The 17,272-nt window shown below is 47.6% G+C and overlaps 1 protein-coding gene across 2 annotated transcripts in view; it reads left to right on the plus strand.

The window, feature by feature from the left end:
* The window catches only part of DUSP16 (dual specificity phosphatase 16), a 331,362-nt gene that overhangs the window by 285,999 nt on the left and 28,091 nt on the right, over positions 1 to 17,272 (plus strand). For both annotated transcript variants that reach the window (XM_086952924.1, XM_086952925.1), the window contains exon 5: positions 13,352 to 13,511. In XM_086952924.1, coding sequence (XP_086809050.1) covers positions 13,352 to 13,511 — 160 coding nt within the window. The remainder of the gene's footprint in view (positions 1 to 13,351; positions 13,512 to 17,272) is intronic.

The following is a 17,272-nucleotide window of genomic DNA, read 5'->3' on the forward strand; positions in this document are numbered from 1 at the left end:
GACGCATCTCCGTCCTTCACAGCCCCTCTCTGTCATGGAATCTCAAATTTGGGGACTACATCTTCAAAACAAGCCTGTTCATGTTGACACTTGCAATTAGAATCATTTCTTTCTTTCCTTTCATCCTTTCTTTCTTTCTTTTCTTTCCTTCCTTTCCTTCCTTCCTTTCCATCCTTTCTTGCCTTCCTTTTCTTTCTTCCATTCCTTCCTTCCTTTCCTCCCTCTCTTTCATTCCTTTCTTTCATTCCTTTCTTTCTTTCCTTCCTACCTTCTTCCTTCTTTCTTTCGTTCTTTCGTTCTTTCTTCCCTTCCCTTCCACATTATCACTCAGCACCACCACAGCATCGCTCAGCACCACCACAGCACCACTCAGCGCCACCCCAGCATCACTCAGCGCCACCCCAGCATCACTCAGCGCCACCCCAGCATCACTCAGCGCCACCCCAGCATCACTCAGCGCCACCCCAGCATCACTCAGCTCCACCCCCAGAATCACTCAGCTCCACCCCCAGAATCACTCAGCTCCATCCCCAGAATCACTCAGCTCCATCCCCAGAATCACTCAGCTCCACCCCCAGAATCACTCAGCTCCACCCCCAGAATCACTCAGCACCACCCCAGAATCACTCAGCACCACCACAGCACCACTCAGCAACACCACATTTTTATGAGGAAGATACGCCCTGCAAGGGAGAGGGGAAGATTGATCCATCTTGTAACGTTTTCTTTGAGCGCTACCAGGGCCCTGCCGTAATTAAGCCATATCAGCTCTTCCCGATCAGTAGTGACAAACACTTCGAGGTATTTCACCTCATCGGTGCACCATTAAATGGAGAAATCCGGTGTGAACACTGCTACAGATGAGGTGAGGGGGAAAATTTGGGACTTCGTCCAATTGATGTGAATACCAGAGAGCCCGCCAAAATGAACAAACTTCCTGAGCAATGGATTAAGATTAAGGTGTGGCTCACAAATGTATAAGGTGATGTCATCAGCGTACAGGGAAATAAAAATCGTCCAGAGAAAACACCGGAGAGCTTTGTATGTATGTATGTATGTATGTATGCAGAACTTATATATAGCCCAACTGTCACCCCAAGGGTATCCTGGCTCTGCAACTTAGTCTATAGTGATGGCGGGCTATGAGCCAGATTATCAGTGAGGACACTTTGCTCAATCCTTGGAGAAAAGCCAGGTTTTTAGGCTCTTTCTGAAACTTAACAGGGAGGTCACCTGTCTAATGCTCAGAGGAAGGTCGTTCCAAAGGCGTGCAGCCGCTACGCCGAAGGCCCTACCTCCTGTCCTGGATTTCTTAAATTTGGCTGTAGTTACCAAAAAGGTTCTAGACGAACAGAGATGTCTTGCTGGCTTATACCATGTAAATCTCTCCTGCATAGGGATCGGGCCCGTTCCGTCTACTGTTCTAAACACCATAAACAGTGATTTAAAACAGATCCTCTCCCTAACGGGGAGCCAATGGAGATCTCTCAAAGCCCGGCTGGTCGAAGATCTACGTTGCCTGTTTAGTGCCAGCTTTGCCGCTATGGACTGGACCCTCTGCAATCCCTGCAAAATATATTGGGGAGCTCCCAGATACAGGGAATTGCAGTAGTCCAGTCTACATAGTATTATACTCCTGACTACCTGGGGTCTTTTCTCCTCAGGCATCAATGAAAGTATCTGTCGCAGTGCCTTCAACAAGGCAAAGCAGACACTGACCGTTTTATTGGCCTGTGATGCCATTTGAAGGTCATCATCGACCAGAATGCCCAAATTGCGCACGGTCTTAACTGGAACTAGGGGGTCGTCACTTGGAGTAAGTTTAAACTCCAGCTGCAAATGCTGTAACCTTTTGCCACTGGAGCAATACACCACCTCTGTCTTCCCTCTATTAAACTGTAAAGAATTTTCTTTAAGCCAGCTTGCAGTTTGACACATGAATTCCTGAAAGATCTCCATGGTCACTGCCTGCTTTCCCTCCAAAGAAAACACCAGTTGAGTGTCGTCAGCATAGTTTACCAGGCCAACCCCAAATGACTTTATGATGGGGATCAGTGGGCGTAGATATATATTGAAGAGAATGGGGCTTATTGCCGAGCCTTGTGGCACCCCATGTCGTACTGAGGATTCGGCGGAGGTAAACGGGGTCATAGTTACCACCTGATGTCTCTCCGACAAGTATGATTGCAACCACTTCAGGGCTCGGCCTTTCACCGCCATTCGTTCCAACCTGCCCAGCAGCAACCCATGGCTCACAGTGTCGAATGCGTCCGACATGTCTAGTAGCACTAGAACCGATGAGTTGCCATTGTCGGCACGCATTCGCAGATTGTCCAATATGGTGGCTAGGGCTGTTTCCGTCCAATGACCTGGGCGGAAGCCAAACTGGTCCCTGTCCAGTAGATCATTCTCTTTAAGGAAACCTGATAGTGATTTGCTGAACACTTTTTCCAGTATTTTTCCAGGGTATGGCAGAAGGGATATAGGCCTAAAGTTTGCCAGGTTAGTAGAGTCTAAAGAGGGTTTCTTGAGTAGGGGGGTTACCACTGCCTGCTTCCAGGCCTCTGGTACCACCCCATCATCTAGTGATTGACAGCAGATTTGGTGCATCCAGGGAAGTAGTTCTTGCCCACATTCCTTCCAGATCTTATAAGGGAGGGGATCTAAAGGAGACCCAGATGAAACACTTTGAGCACAACTTTAGAACAGCTCCTTGGTGAGAGGTGGAAAGTGCTCTAGAGTTGCGTCTGTCCGGGGTTCCTCAGTCATTATCTGGGGTAGTTCCTCCCGACCACTGACTGTGCCCGGATCAAAACCTTCAACAATTTTAGCTATCTTTTCTTCAAATTGAGCAGCGATCTCATCGCATAGTCGCTGTAAGGCGACTACTTTATTACCCATGCAGGCAGGGCCAGAGAGATCCCTTATGATGTTAAAAAGGGCTTTTGTGCTGTTAGGTGCATGAAGAATGGTTTTAGCGAAGAAAAGTCCTTTGGTCTTGGCGATGGCCTCTTTATATCGAGTCTGTGCTCCTTTTAGCACTTTCTTGTCTCCTTTTAAGTAGCACCTTCACCACCTCCTCTCTACATGCAATGCGCAAAAGTTTCAGCTCCTCATTGTACCATGGGGCAGATGGCTACCTTTTATTCTTCATCTGTTTAATGGGGGCACATATATTCAACGTATTAATGATATGTGTACAATAAGATTGATAATTCTTATCCACCGAGTCGTCAGGAGTAAAGAAACTTTGATTCAAGAACATGGGGCCTTGCCTATTTTTTTTAACTAATCTCGTCCAATCTCTACCCCTACGATAAGTCACTGGGCAGCTATTGTTGTGTGCTGCTTCAGGCAGAACCATTCTAAACTGAATCAGTGAATGATCAGTCCAGCTTTGAGGCAGTACACTGATCACTTCTGTGTCCACCTGATTTACGAATATTAAATCTAGCACATGCCCTCCTAGGTGAGTGGGATGGAGTACTAACTGACTTAAGCCGAGATTTTCACAGGTTTGCCTAAGATCCCTCAAATGATTTCCTAGGGTCCCGTTGTCCCACAGGTTAAAATCTCCTAGGAGCAGCATTCTGGAATGTGTTAGAGTCAGGGTAGTAATAGTATCGGCCAGTTCTAGATACTGTGTATCTTGGTCCGGCGGTCTATAACCGACTATTCCAGTTAGAAGCCTTCCCCTTCTACCTTGTAATGAGAAGCCTAGTAGCTTGATCCCTGCAACCTCTTCGACCTGTAATGGAGCAAAATTCCATCTTTCTTTAAACAGGACCCTGACGCCCCCTCCTCTTCCAGAGGCTCTAGGCTTATAAAACCGCTTATAACCAACTGGACAGGCAAGGCCTAGCACTACCAGGGAGTCATTGTTAGACCACGTCTCCGTAAGAAACAATACATCCAGATCCATGTCTTTTAACATGTTGGACACCTCCTGGAAATGTTTAATAAGGGACCTGCAGTTAAACAATCCACACTGTAGTGCATCACATCCCCGTGACTGAACTACTTTAATTCCCCCCTCCACAGTCCTCTCACCAATACTAACCAGTTCATCCTTGGAGTAGGTAAGCCGGCTGAGACTGACATGAACAGCATGGCTGGTGCTAGGTGCGGACGGGCGCAGACGGGCTTGCCTCTGGCGCTCCTCCGGCACGCCATCGGCATGCCCGCTGCGCGCTCGCTGCCCCTCCTGAAATAGGCCGGCATATGCAGTCGTCCGAGCACTAGAGCGCTAACCAAAATGGCGCTTCCTACAATGGCACTAGGAGAAAAACAGTACCCTACCTCCCGCAAAACAGCAGGATGAAGTGGCGATTTTTAAAATGCGGATATGCTTCTGCTAACAGGTATTATATTTTCATTTCCAACAATTAAAAAGTATTTCCAAATTTATAATGCGGCGAGCACCCCCCCCCCTCTCTGACCCTGCAGCCAATGGCAGTAAAGTCGTCCCACAAAGCTTGCTTTTAAAAAGAAAGGCCAGCAAAAACAAACAGCGCAAGGTAAGCACTGTCACCTTGAAGTAGTTTTAGTTCTAGTTCTGATGATAATGTCTCACCCTTGAAGCAAAGAGGTTGGACAGCAAGGGCAAAAAGCAGGGGAGAAAGTGGGCAGCCCTGCCTAGTGCTCTGAGTGATAGGGAATGAAGGAGAGGGGTGCCCATTGATAAGAATCCTTGCTTCAGGGCCAGTGTACAATAGGCGGACCCATGACAAAAACCCCTTAGGTATTCCCATATTCTAAAGGATAACGAAGAGGTAATCCCACTCAATGGAGTTGAAGGCCTTTGTGGCGTCTAGAAAGACTGCCACCAAAGGCAATTGGGGATCAACTGACTGCAGGACCGAGAAGAGCGCGCGTAAGTTATGGGATGTTGCCTGGACCGGGATAAACCCTGCCTGATCTGGGAGAACCAGGTTCTCCGTGAGCGGGCTGAGGCGGTTGGCCAACATTTTGGCCAGGATTTTCGCGTCCATGTTGATGAGAGAGCGAGGATGGTAAGAGTCACTACAGTCTGCAGGCTTCCCTCGTTTTAAAAGTGAGGAGATCAAAGCTTCCCTCTGGAAGAAGGGAGAGACCCTAGCTCCTGCGCTTCATTGAAGACCCGTTTGAGAATTGGGAGCAGCTGATCAGATATGTTTTATAAAAGTTGATGGGGAGGCAGTCCGAACCCAGGGCCTTCTTTTGCATGATAGCCTCACGGAGTTAGTCATTCTCGAAGGGTGCAGCAAGAAACTCCATCTGTGAGTTTCCCAACCAACCGAGAGTTATATCTCGCAACTATAAGTCCAATTGGTCGCACACTGCTTGTCCTATCAGCGTGTTGCCCCAAAGCATCGTGGTCTATGTAGTTAGCATCAGCGGGTACGCCTCTGCCAGGGTCTTGAGCAAAAAATCCAAATCGCGTTGGCCATCCCTGGACACGTGTTTCGAGGTTGTTGCCTCTCGTCAGCAGGGAGTAGGACTGTGTGAAGGGGTGCTGCATAGGCTGCCAAAAAATGTCTTCAGGTTCGGTACCACTCGTGGCACGCAGGTGCGTAACCCGGCTCGTCAGCCCCACCAGCTCCAAGGAGCTTGAATATAAGTTTAAGTCCAATTGGTCGCACACTGCTTGTCCTATCAGCGTGTTGCCCCAAAGCATCGTGGTCTATGTAGTTAGCATCAGCGGGTACGCCTCTGCCAGGGTCTTGAGCAAAAAATCCAAATCGCGTTGAGCTGGTGGGGCAGCACCCCTTCACACATTCCTACTCCCTGCTGACGAGAGGCAACAACCTCGAAACACGTGTCCAGGGATGGCCAACGCGATTTGGATTTTTTGCTCAAGACCCTGGCAGAGGCGTACCCGCTGATGCTAACTACATAGACCACGATGCTTTGGGGCAACACGCTGATAGGACAAGCAGTGTGCGACCAATTGGACTTAAACTTATATTCAAGAGCTGGTGGGGCTGACGAGCCGGGTTACGCACCTGCGTGCCACGAGTGGTACCGAACCTAAAGATATTTTTTGGCAGCCTATGCAGCACCCCTTCACACATTCCTACTCCCTGCTGACGAGAGGCAACAACCTCGAAACACGTGTCCAGGGATGGCCAACGCGATTTGGATTTTTTGCTCAAGACCCTGGCAGAGGCGTACCCGCTGATGCTAACTACATAGACCACGATGCTTTGGGGCAACACGCTGATAGGACAAGCAGTGTGCGACCAATTGGACTTATATCTCGCAACTATGTCCGGAGGCGTGGTCCTGCAGGTACTATATAAACCAGTATAAAACTCAGTAAATGTTTCAAGAATGCCCAGGCTGTCCCGGTGTATTGTGCCTGTATTGTCTCAGATTTCCAGAATGCAATTGGAGAACTTGGGGAAGCGGATTTCCTGCGCTAGCGCTCTGCCTGGGCGCTCACCCTCTCTGTATTTGAGTGCGATAAAATATTTCCCACGGAAGAGAGCCTCCCGGTCAGCCGTTTGTTTGTAGTCTGAAAGTTAGTCTCTAAAGGTTGCTAGGCGCTGACCAGAGGAGTCTTTCCAAAGATTCTCTTCCAGCTATTTAAGTTCCCACTCGAGCGAATGCAGATTGCGACGGAGATCCCGCAGGACTCCAAATCTTTTTGCAATGCAAGTCCCTTGGATCGTAACTTTAAAGGCCTCCCAGACCGTGCCTACCCGTGTGACAGAATCTATGTTGCGCTGGAAGTAGTCTGTGATTTCTGTTCCCCACTCAGCCCGGAAGACGGTGTCTAGCAGGGCTTCTGGCATCAACCTCCAAATCATCGGGGTGGCGATCGAGTTGAGTGGGGCAACTGTCATGAACATTGGAGCGTGGTCAGAGTATGTCCTGGCTAAATGACGGGCTTGAGTAACCCATGGGACAACTCCTCGGGAGACCACCCAATAGTCCAGGCGAGAACAAGATGAATGTGCTGCTGTGTAGTGAATGCCCTCCCTACCATCTGGGTGCATGTGTCGCCACACATCTGTGAGCCCAAGAGCCGAAAACATGTCTGCCAGCGCTCCTTGGGCATTAGTGTAGTGTGCGGGTAGGGGATTATACCTGTCTAGGGCGGGGTGAAGAACAGCATTGAAGTCTCCTCCCCAGATGAGATGCGTGGAGCCTACTTGGAGTCCCCCAAAGTGTTGTGAATATCAATGTTTGGCCCGTAACAGCACACCAGTGTGACTGATTGTGTTTCTAGTGTGCCCTATAGCATGCAGCTCCTCCCCAGAGTATCTTATTGTGTGCCTCCCAGAATGAAAGGGGTGTTCTTTTTAACCAGGAACACCGTACCTCTGGAATAAGTGGAATATGAAGAGAATAGGCGTGTTGCGTTCTATTTTCTGGCAACAGTGGGATTGCGGAATCGATTGAGGTGAGTCTCCTGCAGCATTGCGATGTGAATATGATGCCTATCTAGGTATGCGAGTAATTGTCTGCATTTCCGGGGATCTCGCAGACCTCTGACGTTTCATGTGAGGAAATTTATATGCAGTGCCTCGGTATGTGTAGGCATAGCTGCGTAACACGATGATGCCGTAGTGTGCCCTGAGATAGAAGCATGGAAGTGTACCTCTGTAAATAGGATCTCAGATCTACTTGATGAGAAAAGAGGATATTAAAAACAATCCCCAACGGGACCCCTACCCACCCCCACCCACAACAGCGCCCCAGTCGTGCTGGCATCAATTTCCCCACCCAATACACACATAACTGTATCATTGCAAAGTGAAGATAGTAAGGACTAGGAGGAACACCTGTGTGGGGTGCACTGGTGTGCAACGAAAGCCTCCCCTCTCCCGTTGCCGTGAAGCCAGGGCTCCAATGGTAGGGGGAGGTACTTGGCATAGTTTAAATTTGTAACAGAGAGGAGAAAGGAGAGAAAAGAAAGTGCCCACCAATAGAGCCAAATTGCATGTCAAGATTCCATATCACTTATCTAATAGCGTCTAGCAAACCAGTAGAAAGAGGCAGGTGTGCAGAAGGAGTATAATAGATCAAGAAAGTTAACAGTGCAAGATACCAGTGACCTCCGCCAGGCGTTCAAGTTACACCAAGAATAGAGGGGCTAGCTGGAAGGTAGGCCATAGGCACCTGGAGTGCAACATAACAGGAGTAGAAGAAAAGAAGGGGGGAGCTGGACAGTTATGAATATCAATCAGAGGCAAGTGATGGCGATCTCGAGAGGCACTCCTGAGAGTCTCTGTGTGGTGAGTCTTTCCTGACATTGCAAAGGAAATCGTCCACTTGCTGCCCGTTGGTAAAGAAGTGTTGCTTTCCCTGGTGTGTGACTGTCCGGCTGGATACAGTAAAGCATAGATGGCTGGTAGGAACTTGCGTCGTGCCTCCTGGACAGCGTCTGTGAAGTCTGGGTAGATGGTGAATTCGGTGCCTTTGAAGTGTAGAGTTCTTTTGTCCCTGGCTAGTTTCAGCGCGGTGTCACGGTCACAATAGTTGAGGAGGCGAGCAACTATCTTGTGTGGGTTACCTCCTGGGGGAGGTTTGGGCCCAGGGAGCGGTGGGTACGTTCCACAATCAGCTGGGCAGAAAAAGCTTCCGCACCACAGGTGGTGCGCAATAGGTGCTCAATGGAGTCTTCCATGCGCCCAGTGTTGGTGCTCTCGGGTATCCCAATGACGCGAATGTTCTTGCGTGTACTGCGCGCCTCTAAATCTTCATTTCTGGCCGCAATTACCTTGAGAAGTCTGTCCATCTGTGCCAACTGTTGCATTACTTGAGTTGTGGCGTCTTCATTGTCGGAGATCCTGCTTCCTTGAGTTGCTCATCGCGTTTCTCCGCTTGTAAAACTAGAACGTCCATGCGACTATTCATGGAGTCCATTTTATTAGAAATGTCCGTGAGGCTGTGTTGCATGGTTAGGAGGAGAGTTTTGACGTCGTCGACCTGGGAAGGCGGAAGAGTTAGAGCTTTGTTCAACTGTGAGTGTCCCTGGATTGTCAGTGCTAAAGCTTGTTGATACTTTTTTTGCATCGAAAGGGAGCTTGGATTGGCAGCTATCTGGCTTTCCCATAATGGCAGAGGTACAAGACGTAGGCAGCGAAGCACCAGAGAGAGTCAAGAGCTGATGCCTGTGTATCGAGCACTGCAAAGAGGAGTGTCCCCAGATACCGGTCGGTGACAAGCTCGTATGGGGTGGCCTCCAGTGGCTCTGTCCGTACAGGGGCTCCGGGTGCACAAGGCGCGCGCCAACCGCGCCTATTTAGTAATAGCCAGGCCTGATCTGCAGGAAGGCTCAGAATAAGGAGATCCTCCACCCCCAGCAGCGAATGCAGGATCTGGGATATATTCCAATAAAGGCTGACCAAAGTAAGGGGGGATCACAGTATGACATAGATGAACCGGTTTACTAGTTGTCTGCGACACCTCCCTCCTATGGGCTGCAGTTTATGCTAGGAACAGAAGTGGATTAGCGTAAGGCCCTGCAAGCGCCCAGTGACAAACATTAGTGTTCTCTGCATCGTAGGTGTGCTCTCCACTGACATGGCCAGCTCTCTCTGGTAATCAGTAGCATATGGTGATCCCGGGGATCAGTTGTGGGAGTATAAACGGGTGTGGGCGGCGGAAAGCACTAGAGGCTCAACTGCAGTCTCCAGCCAGGCAAAGCTTGATTGATACTATTGAGGTGGCAGCAGAGGCAGAGAGTACAGTAAGAGCACAGTATGGCGGCGATATTGGCAGCTGGGATGGTAGACAGTTGTTACAAGCTCAGGATTGTGACAGGGGCGCCGCCGAGGCAGTGCAGATGTCTGATTCCTGGAATCGTGGCTGTAGGAAGCCACAGGATGCGGCTCGTCCTGAGATGGGAGCAGGCACCGGACGTGATCCATAATGGCCCGTGCAGCGCTAAGAGCTGAGAGTGTGCACCAGGTAGTGGGGCTGGCTGGAGTGAGCGTCGAGCTCTTGTTTCCTCCCCGTCACAGTTCGTATGGTGGGAGTTTTGACCCAGTCCTAGAGGAGTTGTGGGAAGGCTACGTGTTTTCCTTGCTGAGGTGGCACGGCGGACGCACAGGTATGCAGGGGGCGATATGCGCAATACTGCCGATGGAAGCACCGGCACTCTCCTACCTGCAGCGGCCGCCAAGGTCTTCCGTCATCCGCGTGCCTCCCAGCAGCGGCAGTGAGAGCTGATCTTGGCACCGGAGCGAAGCTGCCTGCTTATAGAGTCACGGCGGGCACTTTCAACAGTAGTTCAGCATGCATGGAGAGGATAAATGCCAAATTCTGCTGCCAAGCGTCCAGAGCCTCACAGGCGTGCGGCCATCTCGGTCGTGCGCCACCCAGCGCCCCAACCCCCCATATCTCACATTGAGCAACATGTTTAAGGTTTTATTTTTGGGTTCAATGGTTATACACTTACAGGTGGAAAATTCAGTGTTGGTGTGGGGAGGTGGGAATCTGGATATTTCCATTCTGTTTCCTTTTGACAGATATACTCCCCACACTCTTCTGTATGGCTGACCTCAGTTGGTACATACTGATCCTTATTGACCACAACCTGTAGAATCATAGATAGATAGGCAAGTTTAATGCAATCACATAGAATATCCGAGGCCTAGGCAATCCTAAAACTAAACGCCAAGTCTTGGCATACATGGACAGACATAATGTGGAAATTGATTTTTATAGGAGACACACCCGAGTTTAACCGACAAGAACACATTAGTCCGGCATTAATAACAGTCTGCTTATTATGCCTCTATGCAGTGCATACTCTAGGAATAGTGCTAGATTTCTTAATAAATACGTACATTTTCATATGGTCTTCTGCTACAGTGACCGAGAGGGCAGATATTTGTACGCCGTTGGCACTCCAAAGGGTACCTACATCACTTTGATTAATTCATATTCCTCCAATGTCGATAGTCCTGAATTCTTCGAAGATTTGCTGTCATTGTTCAGATAACGCTCTGCTTGCAATATTCTATGGGGAAGAGATTTTAATCAGACTCTATGTCCCACAACTGGCTACCAATCCTACACTAGTGAATCACCCAAAGGCTACTAGATTGTTGAGGCATTTCATACAAATGGACATGCTGCAAGATGTGTGGAGGACCAAATATGGTGGGATGTGTATATTCGTAGTTCTCCCTAGTACATGATGTACCTTCTAATGTAGAATTCTGGCTCTCCTCCGTGGAAGTCAAATCATGGATTACACGAATGAGGCGGCACTTGCCCTTCACCATGTATGATCATTCCTCCATAATATGTGTGATTGACCTCCCAGGAGACAGCTATGGTTACTTTCCTTGGTACTTTCCTAATGGACACAGCTAATCCGCATAGAAAACGAAATCACACGAATGGAGAAAAGATGTGCGTTAATTAATCACCCTCACATACTCTCCACAGTTGTTGATGCTACACAAGAGTGTAGAGACCTCCTAGATAGTGAGACTCCATTATTGGCTAGTGACACTGAAACCAGCAAATATGGGGAGAGCGATCAGCCAAGTATAACCCTTGCATGGTGAGAAAAACACATCAATCAGACTGTCATTCTACACAAATTCCATTCGAACTGCTCAAGCCTGTATGCTAGCAAAACACTCACCATAGACTCCGAAAGACACATCTACATAGACAACATTGCTCTAGCTTGGATTCGCGGGTGGCCCCAATGAATTCCTACTCGAGCCCATTGCTTCACAGGAAATAATTGAGAGCATTTACGGGCTGCCAGGGGGAGAGGTCTCCAGGCAGTGACGGCCTCACAGCCGAATTCAACAAAGCATTCAAGCTCTTGTTGGCACCGCGATCAGCTGCCTTCTGCCAAGAGACTGTGAAGTCTGAACTGCCCCCATTCACTAGAGAGGCAATCATTACAGCTCCCTTACAGCTCCCTTGAAGCCAGGTAAAGATGGACAGCATTTCAATCTTAGGTCATTGTCCCCCCATAACTTTAAACAAGATACTGGCGCATGTTATGGCAAGCAGACTGGCTACACTGATGTCCTGCATGGTCCTACCTGAGCAGTCAGGTTTTGTCCCAGGCAGGGCTATGTCTAACAACCTATGGACCTTCTTCCTGATCATGCCTCATATTAGACAAGATATGAATTCCATATCTGTGCTTCAGAATGCCGAAAAGGCATTTGATTCTTTTAACCCCTCCCCCCGGAGCTAATTCCCCCGCTGTGCTGGGGGGGAGGGGCACGTGCAGCGCCATGGTGCTCGCAGCACTGTGGCGCTGTGCTCATGTCGAGCTCAGCTCGTCATGACCATGTCCGTTTTAATAGAACGCTCAGCACAGCAGGGGAATTAGCCTCACGTGTGAGCTCCGCGCATGTCATGACCAGCTCAGCGGCACTGTGACTCATGTCAAGCTGAGCTCGTCATGAGCACGGAAGAGGTTAAATGCCTTTTCTATGTGCAGTGCTACGAAAAGATTGGCCTATAAGGAATCTTATTAAACTGCTGTACACTGGCCCCTATGGCCCAAATCTGCTTCAATGGTTGTATCCCGCATCCATTTCCAATCTGATGGGGAACACGGCAGGTTTGACCTTGTCCCTCCCTACTGTTTGTCTTGGCCCTCAAACGTCTGGCGACCTGGCTCCTCAATAAACATTCACATAGAGGACTGATATTCCCAATAAACACATATTGTTGTCACTGAATGCTGACGACATTATGCTGTTTGTTAAAGACCCAAGTACACATCTTCACCACGCATTGCTGAAATAATACAATACGCTGCTATGTCAGAGATGCGTTACTAACCATAGTGTGCGACCCGACTCTTCAATAAGAAACACCAGCATTACGCTTCGACCTGGGTAAATTCACTGTCCCTGATGTGGAGCAATAGGTTCATGCAGCACCATTGCACTATATTGCGTTTTGGTATGCCTCTACATGTCGTGCTCCGTATACTCTTATAGAACTGGACTGAGTGCAGACTGGAGGACTGTGCAACACTGTGGCCACGAAACCCCTGAAACCGGTACATACCATACATGCGGTCCGCTGCCCGCTTTAGCATATGGCCACTCATGTCGGGCTCATACATCATGCTCCCTGCATATTCCCTTTTTGTACAATCCTTCTCTGACCCTTGATGCTAGAGAAGGGTTATTTAGAGGGGACCGGACTCTTACACCCCTGGATATATTTGACAATATGCACTTCAACAATGCAGCAAATACAGCATGGGCAGTCTTTCTGGACAAGCCCCGGAGTTTCCCCCCAGCAAGTAGGTCGCTCCAGTAACATTATATGGTTGCAATACAAAATAATGCCCCTATTTTATCACCTTGCTTTGTGCGTCACAATATGTGCTGCTTCCTTCTTACTTTGTTTTCCCTTCCTTCAGGAGCTGATGCAGCAGAATGAAATTGGTTATGTGGTAAATGCCAGTAACACTTGCCCAAAGCCAGACTTTATTCCAGAATCTCATTTCTTGCGTGTGCCTGTGAATGATAGCTTCTGTGAGAAGATCCTGCCATGGCTGGACAGATCTGTGGATTTCATAGGTAAGAACATTTTACACAGTGACTGAGTTTAAAAGAAATTGATTCTGCATACTGGGCATTATTGAGATTATTTTCTTAAGCAGTCTTAATTTTATCGGGCTATGTGATGCCTGTGCACAGATTGGTATCACCCTATAAGCAGAAGCCTTTGAACCTTCACCTGGGTCAGAGATTCCCTCAGGTGGCTTTGTGAATGGCAGATATGTAGTAGAACGAGAGAACCTCAACCCTTTGCAACACTGGGGATCTCCTCTTGTGGTAGAGATCCTCGCACCTTCTGTACCTGGGCATCATCTGTTTTACATACACATCTGTGTTTGCATCACTGATGATAAAACTAAACCTAATAGCAAAGCCACTTAATTGTTTGCACATGTGCTTCGGCTATGTGCAACCACAGGGTGGACTCACCCCAGCTGCCCTACCACCCCTACCCAATCTATAATCCTACTCCAATGTACCCCACCCCACTCTGAACTGATCTACCCCACCCCACCCTGAACTGATCTACCCCACCCCACTCTACCCTACTCAACTCCAGTCTACCCCACTCCAATCTACTCCTCTCCAATCTACTCCATTCCACTGCACTCCATTATCCCCAATCTGCCTAACTCCACTCTACCCCAATGTACCCCACCCCTTCCCAATCTACCTCACACCATAATAATGTACCGGCTCCCCCAATCTACCTCACAAAACTCCAATGTACCCCAGTCCCTCAATCTACCCCACTCCACCCTAATCTTCCCCACTTCAGACTACCCCAATCTACCCGACTCCACTCTACCCTACTCCACTCTACCCAAGTCCACCCCCACTTCACCTCACTCGAATCTACTCCAATATTTCGCCCTCCACTCCACCCCAATGTACTCCACCCCAATGTACCCCACTCCAATATACCCCACTCTACCTCGATTCAATCTACCCCACTAATCTATCCAACTTCCGCACTCCAATCTATCCCACTCTCCTTTACCCCTTTCCAGTTTACCCCATCTACCCCACTCCGATCTATCCCACTCCATGCCACTAACTGAACAGCAGCCACACTGGTGTACCTAATAGCTAAAACAAATTGCCAAAGCCAGTAGCTGTCACAGCCACGGTCACAAAAAAGCCAACAACCACTCACTTGCTCTAAAAATGGAAACATCTATGGCAAGGGCTCCCCCTTACTTAGGACCAGTATGGAATTCGACTTGCTGATTGTGTTCGCAGAAAGGGCATGCTATCTGCTATTACATCATTTTTAATATCACCTGACAAACAAAAGCCAACAATAGATGCTGTCAGAGTTAAGATTTGGAGCACTATACCAGCAGTTTAGTTTGATGTCCAAGGTAGATATGAATGATACCTGTGGTAGACAAACACATTCTTGCACACATTCTCCTGGGATAAGAGGTAGGATCTATTGGAGGTTGGGAATAAAGGTAGCATCCAACCAGGTCATTGATGCTGCAGGGCACATTGCCGATATATCACTGCATGGCTATTACCACTGCATTTAAATCTTGCTTGTTTTGGCGCAGATCAACGGTTCTTAAACCATGTGCTTTGCAAAAGATCTGGAATCTCCCCTTCAAAAGCTGTATCCTTTGTCTCACACACCAATGAAGAAATGCAGAGAATGAATGTAGAAGCTGATATGTTTTAAGTTCTGGTAACATAACTTCATCATAAGTTGTAGGAAAGACACCCACTGTTAACATATTAATCAACCTTTGTGGAAATAGTCATTACTACACCAGCAACATTCGAGATCTCAGTGCCATCAGAGAACAACAGAGTACTTGGAGCCCAGCAGTCACTCGCTAAGACAAAGCAGGGACATCCCAATTCTGACCTCAATATTATTCAGTATGTAAGTGGGACCACTGCTGTCTGGAGGAGTTACAAATGAGAAAAAAAGACAAATAGGCATTGACTTTTGTGAAGAAAGACAGTGCTCTAAGGGTCAAATCTCCAACTCTTGGGATAACATAATACCCAAACAAATCCTATTGACCACTTCATTAGAATGTTTGTCTCTCGCAGTAGAAACAGAGAATTGTCTCTGTCCCCAGGCTTCAAAGGAGCTTGAAGCTATTCCCCTGATGGGTAGGAAGAGCTTAAAAAATAACTACAGGTCAATTTTGACCCTCGAAAGGCAAACCAGTGTGTGACAAACATTCTGAATTGTAGCATCTCCTGCTATTGTCCCACCGCTCCAACAAGGGAACTGGATATGTGCAATAGATCAGCAATACATGAATTTCCACATGCCAATAACCCAGCACAAAGGAAATTCCTAATAAGTACTGTGAACAAATTATTATAGTTCACGGTTTTGCCATTCATTTGAAAATCTGCACCTAAATCTTTGTGTATGCTGAAGTGCATACCGTTTTCTGTTTAGACGAATGATCAATATATTTTGTGTGACTTATCAGATTTCGTCTCAACTCACCTCTGTAGACTCTTGCACCCTACATAGTATGGCATGCTGGACGTTATGGCTTCATATTCAAATAATGCAAGAGTGCATAGTAGAGTTGGCACAGGATTAACTGAGATGACAAATATGCACAGTAGCAGCTTCACAGTAATTCTAGTGGTTGATAAACGAAAAAAAGATTTTGAGAATTTTAAGTCCATCAAAGTTTTCTATAGAGTCCACAGTGACCGATGCTTCGCTGAATGGGTTGGAGGGTATGAAAAGCATTTGCATCTCTTAAATATGCTGTTGATCAGAGCCATCCTTCTTGATTTAGAATTCTTTCGGCAAGCATTAAAAAATAATTTATTAATTGAAACAAGTTACACAGTAACATTGTACTCTCTCGTCACGCATGGAGGAATGAGATAGAGGATTCTCTGGAGGCCAGCCAAGCTATATGGCAACGACTCATCATTTGGAATATCTGTATCACAACAGTCACCTTACATAGGTACAAAATGTGCAAGTAAATGCCTTAAGCAGAATCACAACAGAAACCCACAAATAGGTCAACTGCAAAGAGCCTGGTTTCCTTAACTCGGAAAAGCATAATATAAACCTTTTCGGAATGGCAAAAATAGGCAAAATGCCAAGACTTTGTGACTGGGTATTATAATACAAAAATCAAGGGGGTAGTGACTTTCATATGCTGCTTAACGACATTTTGCTATGCCTTTCTACTGATGATCGGAAGGAAAAAATTGTGAAGCTAACACGGGTGAAGACCAGAATGAATTTGATTGCTTCAGAATGGCATCGTCAATGGTGGTTCCCAGATCTGTCAAAAGATCATCAAACCCTTTTCAAGGAAAGCCTAGAGCTCATTCGGTAAGGGGAAAGTGGCTACCACAGTCGGTATGAGTATTCCAATGTGCTCAGCCTGTCTTTATCATGAAATGTTCGACTTAAGTCAGTTTCCCCTTTGTCCCTGATAGGTTGTAGGCTAACCCCAGAGTGCTCTGGAATGTCTTTGTATAATCATGTAATTAGTTCTCTCCCATGACCTGTAGTGTGCGGAGTATGTACGAGCGTATGTGTCAGTGGTTCTAGGTGCTCTATGTGCAATGCATTTTGATCACATGTGATATCCTGCTGTTTAGAGGGAAGCAGGCTTTCCAAAAACCAAAGTGGCCAACTAACTTCTGGAAACTATAGAGCAAGCCTTCTCCAAGTAGGTCTCCCACATTACTCTGTCTGTATCCATCAGAGAAATGGAGAGGTCGGGTGCACACCATTTTAATCCAATTTGTCGAGTTCATATGCTTTGTGCGTGCGT

Source organism: Lissotriton vulgaris, chromosome 1_2, assembly GCF_964263255.1.
Source record: "Lissotriton vulgaris chromosome 1_2, aLisVul1.2, whole genome shotgun sequence".
NCBI lineage: Eukaryota > Metazoa > Chordata > Amphibia > Caudata > Salamandridae > Lissotriton > Lissotriton vulgaris.